The sequence below is a fragment of the Anabrus simplex genome, chromosome 1 (genome assembly GCF_040414725.1).
Source record: "Anabrus simplex isolate iqAnaSimp1 chromosome 1, ASM4041472v1, whole genome shotgun sequence".
NCBI lineage: Eukaryota > Metazoa > Arthropoda > Insecta > Orthoptera > Tettigoniidae > Anabrus > Anabrus simplex.
Window position 1 is genome coordinate 1,183,480,331 of NC_090265.1, and position 14,392 is coordinate 1,183,494,722.

Here is a 14,392-nt window from a genome sequence, read left to right on the forward strand (position 1 = left end):
CACAATTACGCGGTATAACACCAAGGAAAAAACCATTCACAAGTGAGGTTAATCGACAGAAGAGCTTAGAATTCGCTAGAACCCATGTAAACAAGCCCATGGAGTTTTGAAAAACTCATTTTCTCCGATGAAAGCAAGGGCTTCGTGTGGCGAAAAGCAAATAGCCTACTGAACTCTGTTCAAAGAATCTGCGAGCAACTGTGAAACATGGTGGTGGCAACGTCATGATTTGGGCATGCATCGCATATAATGGAGTTTGAAATATGACGTTTATTGATGAAAAAATGACTGCCAATAAGTATATTGAGGTGTTGCGAGATCAGTAAAAATAGTGCTGCAATACTGAACCTGAGTGATACATTTTATTCCCAATAGGATAATGATCCCAAGCATACTGTCTGGGATACACGAATGTGGTTTCTGTGCAATGTCCGTAGAAGGCTCATCACTCATCACAAATCCGCAGTTCCCGGACATTAACCTCATTGAAAATTTATGGCATACTAGCAAGATACCCGTGCTTCGCTACGGTATTATACTGAAATTTATAACTGAATGCTGATCGTTTTATATATAAACCGCCGATATTCGCGATCTGACTCGTTTTCTGAAAGATTACGGCAACGCTCCTCCCATTTAAAAATATTTTTTCCAGCAATCGATTTCGTACTTCCCGGGCTAAGTGCAGATATTCCACGCGGTCAGTTGGGTCCCTAAATCTTTGCCATCCTTTCCTGTAAGAACTTTTAATGTGGATCAAATCCTTGAGGAGATCTGGGGTGGTGTCGTCTTGGGTGCCTTGGCGGTACTGAACCCGCGGCCGGACTTCATTCGTAATCATTACCCGTCCAGGACCCGTTTCCAGCGCGGTCCACACATTTTGACGACGGTCCAGATCATAATTATTATTATTATTATTATTATTATTGATGTTCTGGACCCCACAGCAAGATGCAAGACCGCTACTTGGCGGTAAATTACATCTGCTGCCATTGTCATTGATGACAGTATGACCAGCACCATTGTCGCCCGTGCGCAGGATTTCTGGCGATACAAATAACATACTTCCGTGCATTATTGACCTTACAAGCTGATGTACCCGTGCTTCGCTACGGGATTCTCAGAAAGACTGACTTTGTGGTTTTCCTAACTGAAGTCAACATAGCTCATTACAAAAACGTCAGTAGGACTGTAGCAATTAAAAGCAATCATCATATAAAACACTCGATCAAATGAAAAACCGCACATTTTCTCACTTTTAATGAACAGTACTACAGTGCCGATCTAACAGTCCAAAGTTCCAGGCCGCAGACAGCCGTGAGCACTCCTCTGCCCTTATTCCGTTAAATATGCACACTGCTCATTCCAATCAGTGCCTCAGAGTAGGGATTGAATAGCTCGAATGCTTTGATGACCCAGTGTGTTACGTACCAGTAGTATCAGTAAATTTATAAAACAGAGGAATGACATGCTATAGAACAAAGTTACCTAACTCCTCAGCTACTTCCCGCCATTATTTAGTCAGACTGTTAAATTCGCACGACTGGGCGAGTTGACCGTATGGTTAGGGGCGCGCAGCTGTGAGCTTGCATCCGGGAGATAGTGGATTCGTCCCCCACCGTCAGCAGCCTTGAAGATGTTATTCCGTGGATTCCCATTTTCACACCAGGCAAATGCTTGGGCTATATCTTGATTAAAGCCAAGGCCGCTTCCTTCACGCTCATAACCTTTTCCTATCCCATCATCGCCATAAGACCTAACTGTGTCGGTGCGACGTACTTCGCTACGGTGAGGGTGAATTTTAATTTTTATTAATTTTATTTGGAAGATTTTTTCGACTACAAACAATGCCGCTGAAGGATGGAATTCTATGTTCAATAGTCTGATAAAAAAATACCTGCCCGTTTAAAGGAATTGGTATCTAGTTTGGACGTAAAACCTGGCATCTTATTTTCAAATAACCAGGATGGATATGAATCTCTAAGGTTCGAAGAGAAGAAAGTACGATCGCATTTTAGGTAAAATAACAAAGAGGTCTACAGCTAAATACGATGAAACTGAAGACAGATTTTATTAGAAAAATCTCTTACGTCAAAAAATGGACTGAAACCTGTGAGCAGGGCGAGATATTGTACGCGCACTTTTTAGTAATAGATTTACACCCTAGTGCTGAATCGGTCGACCTCGGTTATCTTCGAGATTCGTAATGGCAACCTTTGAAACACAAACTAAGAATTGCTTATGATCGCTGTGCGACATCTGGCGTACACTTTACGTACTCGTACTGTTGTTTAATCAGCAAAGCCAAACTATAGAATAGTTTCGCATCGAGAAATGTTATAAATTGTGCGTGTGACACAGTTGTTGGCGTAAGACAATAAAGGTTTAGAAAATTCATATCGATCGATCATATCGATTCAGTTCAGATTTCATTTCTATTCAGTTGGCAGTATTACCGGAACTGACAGAGCTCCCTCCTTACTCCTCAACCCGCTACAAAAATCTATCACTAAAAAGTGTGCGAATAATAGTTCAGTCGGAATACAGTTGGGCTTCTGAGTTGAAGTCCGCGGGTTCGATCCCGGCTCAGTCCGGTGGTATTTGAAGGTGCTCAAATACGTTAGCCTCCTGTCAATAGATTTACTGTCACATTAAAGAACTCTTGTGGGACAAACTTCCGGTACCTCGGTGTTCCCGAAACAACAAAAGAAGTTTGTGGGGCAAAAAATTATTATTATTATTATGGAAATCTGCGGCAACATTATGAAGAATAAATTATAAATATTTTCATAGCAAACTTTGTAAATAATCAAGGCTGTACATACATGACAAAGCAATACCTGTATTTAGAAAGTGGGACTAGGCCTAACTGAGCGCGGGTTCGTGGGTCTACTGACACCCTGTCGTATATGTTTGTGCAAGGCTTCACAGCAGGTCCACCTCAAGTTAACAGTGAACCTTTTCATATTACTTTGTGTTTAATAAAATAATATTGTATACATGCAGGATGTTTTAAAACAGTACCGGCATTGGAAATTCGTTTGAGACTCGCTGTCCAGGTAGCAAACTGGCTCGTTAAACTGGTGTCTGGAATTCGGATATTTTGAGACGACACGGTGCTAGCTATGCATTCAACAGTCTCTTTTCATCTGACTGACTACCCATAGCGGCAGGACTGTTGTAGCTAATAAGACACAAGAGCGCCAGCTCAAGTTGGTAGGTTTAGGATATTTGACGGAGCTCAAATATGTCATTTTCGAGTAGGTATATTTACTGGCACGATAAAGAACTGCAGGACAAGATGTCTGCACCTCTGCGTCTGGAAAAGTAGTTAGACGTTAAACCCATAACAGTATTAGGCTATTATTATTAATACTAGCTGATGTACCTGTGCTTCGCTGCGGAATTCTAGGCTAGGTAGTGTACACGTTGTGAGCAAAATTGTGACGCCCAGCACAAAGCTGTAATTGGAAAGTTTCACCATAATGCCGCTTAAGCGCTGACTAGCATAAAGTGGAGATATGGCCGAAGCAGAAATGACATTACAAGCACAAGGATGATCGAAATACGTTTGTATTATAGCTCCCTACAACCACCTTGAATTAGCACTTTCATTTTAGTTTTCGATTTATATTTTCGGGTATTTATTAACTCGAAAATTTTCTTTCATTGACTAATCCTTTAGGTGGAGTCATATTTGCCACGTGACAGCACACAACACATTCTTTCCACGATAATCTGAACATGAACTTTTAAAACACTGACAAGTAGGAACCATTACTGTTATGCCAGTAAGGCCAACGTCTGAAGCTACTGAAGTGTTACCTGTGCATTGAACAGTTTGACAAGTATTTACTCAAAATACCTTTCTCTCACTGAATTTTTATTCAAAATTCTTTTGTTTTGACCATGCCCCCTTCCTGACATCAGCACAGAGGAGTATGCATTACTACTGCAAAAACTTAGGTCACCAGCGCCACGTGTCGAGCTATGAAACTACTTCGATTACAGTCAACGAGCTAGAAAGAGGACTATAGAGTGGCTATTGGACCACCATATTTGAATCTACTTGAAAGCCACGTCCGCCATATTGTAAGCGATCAAATCGAGTGGGCTTGTGATGAAGCAAGCACAGAGGCTGCGGGAATAAATACCGTTTCACAGTTTCCTTTATTAGGGAAGCACTCAAAGATGCGCAATGTCTGTTTAAAAGGACATTAAAAATACAAGATACAGGCTACGTACTTACATATTGTACAGTATAAAGAAAGAAAATTAGCGCATTTCCAGTAGTCCGAATTACAAAACAAATCACAAGACATTGCCAAAAATTTAGACCCACTTACAGAGAATGAAAATATAGAACAGAAAACCTTGAGCAAAGTAATATAACAACATCAAGAAATAATTCATATAACTTATAATAATAATAATAATAATAATAATAAATTCTAGTATTTTTCCATTTACCTTGAATTGGAATTTTGTATGGATTTAGCCTAATTTTACGACCGGATGCCCTTCCTGACGACGCCAACCCTAGGAAGAGTGATGTATTTACTATTGCGTGTTTCTGTAGTCGTTTGTAGTATGTTCTGTTGTGTGTAGATGAAGGTTATCCAGTCCCGGATCCAGAGTAATTAACTGTCGACTACCCGGTTAAAATCCTCAACCCCGGTCAAATCCGGTGCCCTCTGCACCAAAGGCCAGCACGCTGATCATTCAGCCAAGGAGCCGACACTAAACAACTTGGCAGGTTCGATCCTGGCTCAGTACGATAGTATTTGAAGGTGCTCATATCCCTCAGAACTCCTGCGGGACAACATTCCGGCACCTCGGCTTATCCGAAAAAGTAGTTAATAGGACGTAAAACTAATAATAATTTACGAAAAATAAGTATTCTAGAGCCGTGGGGTACAAGGTTTGAAGTGAACAATGGTGTAATAAAGTATCCCTTAATAATAATAATAATAATAATAATCTATATATATAAAATAAGAGTTTTGTCTGTACATTGCTCAGAATTTGAAAATAATGGTATTTCTGTATCGGTCATGTCCATAGTAACAAGAAAATGCTCTTTTTGCTTTTCCGTAATTTCTGTCTGTCTGTCTGTATGTATGTATGTACACGCATCACGAGAAAACGGTTGAAGAGAATTTAATGAAAATCGGTATGTGAAGTCGGGGGATGAGCCTCTACAATCTAGGCTATAAATCATTTTACTCACGCTGAGTGAAATGGTAGTTTAGGGGAAGGCCTAAAATTGAATTCTCAACTATTTATGTTTTTAGTAGTCTAATGAAAATCGGTATGTGAAGTCGGAGGATGAGCCTCTACAATCTAGGCTATTTTACTAACGCTGAGTGAAATGGTAGTTTAAGGGAAGGCCTAAAATTGAATTCTCAACTATTTATGTTATTAGTGGTCTATTTTAAAGAAAATGGGTATGCAAAGTTGGGGAATAAGTTTCTACAATCTAGGCTATCAATAATTGTATTCACGCTGAGAAATATGGTAGTTTAGGGGAAGGCCTAAAATTTAATACTCAAATATTGTTATTAGTAGTCCTATCTTGATGAAAATCGGTATGTAAAGTCAGGAAATAAGTTGCTATAGTCTAGGCTGTAAATTATTTTATTCACGCTGAGTGAAATGGTAGTTTAGTGAAAGGCCTAAAGTGTAATTCTCAAATATTTCTTATTAGAGGTGTAATCGATGAATGCTACATAACTGTTATATAGTATTAAATTTCCTATTATTCATGTCATACATTGTTACCGAACTGGCTATGATCACAAAGATATTCATGAATTTGGATTTTTGTTACTAAGTCCATATCAGCACCGAGTAACGAGAAAATGGGTAAACGGTATTTAATGAAAATCGGTGTGTAAATTTGGAGAATAAGAAACTACAGTTTACTGTATAAATTATTTTACAAATCACAGAGTCGAAAGAAAACTAAATGTGAAGGCCTACAATATAGAAAGCTCATAAGATTGATCAACAATACCATTACATTGACCATTGTTTGTCGTGATGTGCTTTGTGTCTTCTGTTGCCCCTCATCTCCGGTAGATAGGATTACTGCTGCGTACAGAGTATTTTTATTTGATTTACGTCGCACCGACATAGATAGGTTTTATGGCGACAATGGGATAGGAAAGGGCTAGGAGTGCCTTAGGCCTTAATTAAGGTACAGGCCCAGCATTTGACTGGTGTGAAAGTGGGAAACCACATAATACCATCTTCAGCACTGCCGGCAATGGGGTTCGAATCCACTATCTCTCGGATGCAAGCTCACAGCTGCGCACCGCTAACCACACAGTCAACTCGCTCAGTCGTACAGAGTGTAACAGCCTGCCTGAATATTGATGTGAAGTAGCTGGGGAGTTAGATAACTTTCTTCTTTAGCATGCCATTCCCCTGGTTTATAAATTTTCTGATACTACTGGTACGTAACACACTGGATCATCATAGAATTCGGGCTATTCAATCCCTACTCTGAGGCACTGATTGGAATGAACAGTGTGCATATTTAACGGAATAATGGCAGATGAGTGTTCATGGCAATCTGCAGCCTGGTCATCCCAGCTCTGGAACTTTGGACTATTAGATTGGCACCGCAATCTAACCGCTGCACTGTTCGTTAAAAGTGATAAAACGTGCGGCTTTCCATTTGATCGAGTATTTTGTATGATAGCATGGCTTTTAATCGCTACATTCATACTTACGTTTTTGTAATGACCTTTGTTGATTTCAGTTAGGAAAACTACAAAGTCAGTCTTTCTGTGAATCCCGTAGCGAAGCACGGGTACATCAGCTAGTAATAATAATAATTTGTAGGATAAACAATTTGAAATAATTGTTGAAAAATAGAATAGTTCTTCTTGTGATAATGATCTTAAATCACATAAGTTAACTTTCCTGAATAATTCACTTCGATTATCTTTGGAAGAAGATTATGGTAACGCCGATTTTTATTTGCCTTATGTAGCACCCACTCAGACACGCCTTATAGCTACGATGGGATAGGGAAATGCTAGGACTGCGAAGGAAGTGTCAGTGGCATTAAGGCACAGCAGCCCCTGTATTTGCCTGATGTGAAAATGGGAACCACGGAAAATCAGCTATCAGTGCTGTCGGAAGTGGAATTAGAACTCACTATATCCCGAATGCAAGCTAAGAGCTATATACCGCGAAGCACGTAGCCAACTCGCTCAGTAGTAGTGGTGATGTAGGACTGAAAGTCCTCATATTACTCCGTATCGTTGGCAGAGGGGATGGAGTGACTAGGAAATTCTAAATATTGTAGGTGTGGCGTTGGACAGCAGGCGTCTTCTAACACCGTTGTTCACCTTATATTTATTTTCAAAATGCTGGGGAAATGTACTCTGTAGGATTTAATGTAATAATAAATAGTGTTTTGGTTTTTCGTCCTACCGACTACTTAGTTCGGTTTTCGGAGAAGCTGAAGTGCCGGAGTTTTCCCCGGCGGAGTTCCCTTACGGGCCGGTAAATCTACTGACACAAAGGTGACCTATCTGAGTACCTTCAAATACCAAATATGGCAACTTGGGCTCAATTAGTTGCGCTCTACCGTCTGAGCCACTTAGTCAGGCAGGATACATTTTTATCGTGTTTGCCAGTTCCTACAAGAAAATAAAAGTAGGCCTAATGTACACGTGCTGGATTGTGCTAAACAGGCAACGAAATTCTGCTAATCGCCCAAAACTGTGTACTTTAGTAAAAAAAAAGAAATATCTGAAATAAGATATTCTTGCTTCGTGTTTTCTCTACAATTTATGCAATTGTATGCCACACACGTAGAGAGCATAATTTCTTCGATCTAATCTGTTAAAAGTATCGCACCGTATGCGGAAGAAATTATATGAATGGCGCTTAAACTATGGAGTCGCTATTTCGTCTTGGCACCACCCAGAGCGCTGTAGCAGCCATGTTAGCCACTCTATAGTCCTCTTTCTAGCTCGTTGATTACAGTGCATGGACCCGATTGTCAAGGCCGATAAGGAGCTAGCTACAGCGACGCATCAAGTCGGCCGTGCTTTTTCACTTCCGCTGCCACTCATCTCCGATAGATGGTATTACTGCTGCGTACCGAGTATAACAGCCTGCCTGAATACTGATGGGAAGTAGCTACGGAGTTAGATCTTCTCTTCTTTAGCATGCCATTCCTCTGGTTCATACATTTTCTTAATCTACCGGCACGTAACATACTAGTCCACAATAGCATTCCAGCTATTCAATCCCTACTCTGAGGCACTGATTGTAATGAACAGTGTGCATACGTAACAGAATGTCTGAGGAGTGTTCGCCGCTGATAGCAAAGGAGTGTTCGCAGCTGTCTGCGGTCTGGTCATTCCAGCACTGGAACTTTGGACTGTTAGATCAGCACCGTAGTTCTGTTCGTTAAAAGTGAGAAAATGTGCGTTTTTTCATTCGATCGAGTATTTTATATAATATTACTTTTAATTGCTACATTCCTACTGACGTCAGTTGGGAAAACCAAAAAGACAGTATTTCTGAGAATTCCGTAGCGAAGCACGGGTACGTCAGCTAGTATGAAGATAAAGCTGGAATTCAAGACGACCAATTGGGGCAAATATTCGTTTATAGGAAGGGGAGTTAGGGGTTGGAATAACTTACCAAGGGAGATGTTCAATAAATTTCCAATTTCTTTGAAGTCATTTAAGAAAAGGCTAGGAAAACAACAGATAGGGAATCTGCCACCTGAGCGACTGCCCTAAATGCAGATCAGTAGTGACCGATTGATTTACAAGAAAAGTAATTTATATCATGAGACGTGGTAGCCGTGGGATATCGTCGCTAGCTTCTCGCCATGACGGCCGAGGTTGGAATCCCTGGCTATTATTATTACTATTACTGCAGCCGAATGACCATTAATATGTTTAAATCTGAACAGAACTTACTTAAAGATGCTGATCTCTTCTTACACTGTCCGACATGGTATCGATCACACTGTGCTTCACGTAACTCGCATTTGCAGTCAATCACTTGGGTTACGTAATCTTTTGATAACATAAATTGTGTAATGTAAACCGTGCATGTGGGATTTTTAAAATGAAGTCTCATTCATGTGGTTCGGATTCCACGTAAAACTGGAGATCCTGTGGAAAAGATTGCGATATCGACCGTCATCTAAAGCTACTAAATTGCTTGTGCATTTTCGATCATTAAGAAGCTGAGCTCGCGGTAAACGCGAATGTAAGTTAATTTACATTCAGAACATCAATTAGAAGATCTAATATGTGACTAGGTGACTGTATTCTTCCAAGTATTCTCACAAATTAAACCGTCAACGAACGAGAAGACTGCAGTTCGGTAATCAAAAGAACTAATTTAGTCGTGGACTGAACCTGAGCAGTAGAACGTAACTTAGCGCATTTAAAATCCGTATTTCTTTATTATTAGTTATCAATCTTATCACTAATTAAAGGACACCAATACTGAAAAATTCAGTTAGGTATACTTCTGTGATTTTCACGAAGTTTACCTCACATGCAAACCTTTCTATTTAAATGCTACTTACTCGAAGGTTCTATTGATTTCTTACTTAGCAATTATTCAGATATACACAGTAATTTGTATTCAACAGCAAAGCAATTACTGAGCAAAACTAGTAGGTTAAGCAACATTCTTAAGATTGTAGTTTGACAGGACTGCGATCCAGATTTTACTGAAGTCCAACAACAATTTCTTGGCCTTATATCCCGCTAATATATGAAGGTATTTGAAGAATTTTGTGCAAAGGGAAATCATGAAAATGATTTCATAAAAACAATGGTAATATCAGCCCAGTATGTATGTTTACGAAGGTATATTAAATCTATGGGCAAAAATATAAAAGGAAGCAACACGTTACTTTCAACAGAATAGCGAGTACTATGCTGTACAGCTAAATCCAAGAGAAATGCTTCAGCTATGAAAATTATAAAATATGAAGGTTGGTTTCTTTTCCCGTGCACAAATGTGCATGAACGAGGTTCTCACGAACCGTCGTCAATACATAATTTCGTATTATAATAGTTTCTACCAGGGTGCGAAATCAGAAGGAAATGGTGGGGGAGAGAAGGAACATAGGGCTTAACTACTAGTGTTTATTTCAGGCAGTATTCGGCGCGGAGGGAGGGGGGTATAAATTTCCTCTGTAATTTAATTACCCCCTTCCCCCCAGAAAAATGTAATTGTAGATCTTTTTGTTTGAATTTTGTTATTTCATGTTATTCCAATCAGCTGAGAAGTTTGAGAGACTGTCCCTTTCTTAAAGGGGCTGGCGTAAAAGGGGTAAAGGCGTGCTCGGTTCGCCCAGGAGGACGTGGGTTCGAATCCCCGTCAGGAAGTCGTAAAATTTAAGAAACGGGATTTCCACTTCCCGAGGTGCATATGGCCCTGAGGTTCACTGAGCCTACACCAAAAATGAGTACAAGGTTAATTCCTCTACCACTCTACCCCATCACAAGCCGAGGTTTCTTTACCTTCTACCTCTCCAAGAGCCTTCGTGGCCTGTACGGAGATGACTTTGCTTTGCTTTTTTGTCCCTTTCTTAAGAAAGGCCAGACGAGGCGCGATTTGTTCTGATTTATTGCTTTATTAGTGGAACCTTCCTCTATCAGGGCAAAGTTTTGACTGACCAAATCTGTCTGTCTGTACACGTGAGTGAATACTGTCCTATTGGCTACCTATTGGAAACACACTGTCTCCAAGAAGTACACGAGTTGTGCAAGCTCGAGTTACTGTTTTGCTACTGTACTTGTAGCAATGACAAAGGAGGAGAGCTTCAAGTAATTTATATTTTTGCCCGGGTTTCAGATGGACTTGTCAGAGTGAAACATGCGTAATAGAATGCAGGTCCGGGTGGCCACTGCTGCGTTGTTTTATTGCTCAAGGTCTGGCAGTCATTTGAATTATTGCTGATGTTTTTATGAAAATATGTACAGTAAGAGTCATTAATTTTAGTAATAAATTATGTGTTCTACATTTTCCTCATTATTTTTCAATGAATGAATCCCCCCCGAGCAATTTTAGAGGGGCGGGGGAATCTTTGAGATAAAATCGTCGGTGGGGGGAATCCCTCCCTTCCCCCCGCGATTTCGCACTCTGGTTTCTACTCTCCCGTTACACTTAAGAACACGATATCGTTCACAAAGTTTTGCATATTTTGCACACACAGTCCTGACTTGGCTCAAGGAAGCCCACCCTTTGACACAAACAGCTGTTGGATACCATTTACAGTGTACATCCCAATAATTGCTAAGTAAGTAAATAAGTAAGAGATCAAGAGGAACCTTCGACTAAGTAGCATTTTAACAGAAAGGTCTGCATGTGAGGTAAACTTCGAAAAAATCACAGAAGTCTAGTTAGAACGTGTCTTAACTCATCTCCACGAGTCTAATTGCGGTTAATCATTCCATCACACAGATATAAGTTGTCCCTCTATTGTTGGAGCTATCGTATATTAATAATAAATCTCGCCCCGATAAGTAATCGATTATTAGTTATTATAACCACACCAGATCCAAGACCATGTCCAACACTGCAGATAGTCTAGTCACATCCCTAGTAAAACTACCATATGACTTCGCAAGTTAAGGGGATTTGATTCTCCGGATGATATATAAGCAAACTAATTACAATTTCAAAAAACAGGCAGTTTCATTTCGTGGTGCAATCTCGGCACTATACAGTAACAATTTTATTAGTCATTAAATACATACAATTACGCAATTACTGTCTTGGGAAAGCTGCTGTATTCTCGGGCAACCAACGCTAGGGAAGTTTTCCACCATCTCGTCTTCAGTTTAATAAGACACCCTAAATTTTCGATATGATTTCTCAGGGTAGCAATTGCGACTTCTTCAAATTACACAATGATCAATAAAAACCACTCTTTTTGCTCATTAACTTCAGTGTTTTCTCGACGAATTTGCGTCAACTTTCCTCATTTTTTCCTTATTACGGTATTGGTATTTACCAATAATGATGAAGCCCCAAAAGCATTCTCAAAATCAGAGTTCACACCTGTCGGGTGAAAGCTGAAATTGAACAGCCTACGTACACGTCAAAATGATCGGTTTTGGCGCATCGTTTAATGAGGTCACGACTGCTGTACATTGTTGAAGACAGAATAGCACTCTTTATTCAACAAGAACTCGCTATTTATGAACGTACTATTATTTGACAAGTACAAAACGAACATCAGCAAAATAAACATAGTGTACCGGTCATTAACACACGAAGGGGCGGTTTCGTTTTAGACTACCTGATCTGCAGAGATTATAAACAAATCTATAGCGCGGTTCGGTAAGGCGAGACCACTGCACACAACGGGAAGAATATGCCTTGACATTATCCTAATATAACTTAGAGATGAACAAGCATTCTTTAAGCATAGTTTAGAGAATGCCATATAATTCCGACATATTTAATTTAATCATACGCAGCTAAATAACGCACGTTTACAAACTACTGCATTAACAAAACATGGCGCCATTTTAAGCAGTGCCTTACCTTTGCAACTTGGAAATTCTCCGGCCGAAGTGTTTCCACTATCTCTTGATCGGCTCTGGCCTGCTGCGCAACCGAAGACCGAAATCCATCCAACACACCCTTAAAGGTGAACTTCTTCATTTCGCAAACACAAAAACACCGATCTCCATTTAATTATCGCAGCTTCATAGCCTGCGATGCCCCGTCACCACATTCCACTAGACAAAACTCGTCTGCTAGCCGCAAATATGACTGCAGCAAGGGGTTATGGGTAGACCCAGGAAGTTGGCAAAATGATTATGCGCTCGTACATGCTACTGTCAGATGGAACGTTGTATGTCTATTAATGTATTAAATGCATTCATAAATCAGTTTATTTCGTTCTAATTGAACGAATTTTTATGTTATCCACATATGAATGGTTTTTTGCTATAAATATATTTTTAATTTTGATTCACAGCAATGCGGTTTTCCAAGCTAGATCAATACAAACCAACTACCTGTGCTCACATCAGCTGTTCTGTGACAAGGGGTGTAGGCATGTTTACTAACCTTGTTCGTTGAATGAAGAAAATTTAATTTTAAAATTAGTGATTGTGACAATTGGGAAGATAAGTTAGAATAAATATGTTTCGTAACGTATGTTCGAGAAGTTTTCATGCCATAAGTTCTGTTGCTATTTATAAAGAAGTCGTTAAGAGCAACCGGACGAAATTGAGGTTAGGAACCACATGCTTATCGGTTCGAGAGAAGCAAAGAGATAATCTATTATATTATTTTCCTGAGTTGTATTATGTTATATACTTGTTATTTTATTATTCTTAAATCACTGATATTCCTTTATTTAGATACATTGGTGCAGTGATGGTGTGCACTGGAATAACGGCATATTCTGCTCTAAGTAAAAAGGCATTTATGGCTAAAAAGATTGATCCTGATAAATTCATGGCAGAACCTATAACGGATATGAAAACTTTGTCGGAAAATCCTGACGATATGAAAACTAAAATGGAACTCTTAATCATGAAAATCCAGGTATGTATTGTAAGAGGCCTTTTTTAATCTCCTGCAATTTTATTGACTTGCAAGGTGGCTAAAGATAAAGTTGACCAAAAATACAGTACATAGAAATTTTGGTAAATTATATCCTGAAATATCTGAAGGTTTGACAGTCTAATAAAATAAGTAAGGTGTGCTCGAAAGAGCAGGGAGTAGCAAAAAGAGAAAGTATTTTATTCCCTATCCCCTTCTAGTAAACCAATCACTACAGTGTCTTCGAAGTGATACTTGCTCTTATAGTAAGGAACTGTAGATCTTTCTTTTACCTTGGCTTGTCATTCCACATGAGTTTCAAACGCATGGTAGGGTCTAGTATCTATGTTGATTAACAAAGTGATTAGTACATGAAAGGTTTTGTATTGTATATTATTTCATCCGACTGATCATACAGTGACATGGTACACATCAATAATCATATTTACAGTAACGAAGGATAAAACAGTAATATACATACCATGAGAAATAAAGACAAATATACAATCTAGTAAAAAGGCACAGATAAAATAAAATATACATAATTTTCAAGAGCTGAGTATTCTTTAACAGAATAAAAACAATGGCTAGAAACAAATTTGAATAATTCTTTTTTTAATTTTGTAACATGGTTTTATAAGCTTGATGAAGTCTGACAATTTATTAAACAAATGCACTCGTGCATTACTCAAACTTGATTTAAAAATCTTAGTTTTGTGTGGTTCATTGTGCAGACTGTATCTATTTCTAGTATTATACTTAAGTTCCTCTGAGTTTATGGTAAAACTGATCACATTCTCTTTCATATATACAAGTGTTTGGAAGATTT

General features: G+C 39.1%; 1 protein-coding gene and 1 long non-coding RNA gene across 2 annotated transcripts in view; one reads left to right on the forward strand and one right to left on the reverse strand.

The window, feature by feature from the left end:
• The window catches only part of LOC136877337 (uncharacterized), a 46,260-nt gene extending 33,466 nt beyond the window's left edge, over window positions 1-12,794 (reverse strand). Inside the window, exon 1 of the long non-coding RNA XR_010860753.1 lies at window positions 12,553-12,794. This is a non-coding gene — a long non-coding RNA (uncharacterized lncRNA). The remainder of the gene's footprint in view (window positions 1-12,552) is intronic.
• Window positions 12,795-13,054: 260 nt separating this feature from the next.
• Window positions 13,055-14,392, forward strand: part of Coprox (oxygen-dependent coproporphyrinogen-III oxidase) — a 75,463-nt gene continuing 74,125 nt past the window's right edge. Inside the window, exons 1-2 of the mRNA XM_067137529.2 lie at window positions 13,055-13,250; window positions 13,380-13,566. Of these exons, the coding sequence (XP_066993630.2) occupies window positions 13,159-13,250; window positions 13,380-13,566 (279 nt within the window). The 5' untranslated portion in view covers window positions 13,055-13,158. The remainder of the gene's footprint in view (window positions 13,251-13,379; window positions 13,567-14,392) is intronic.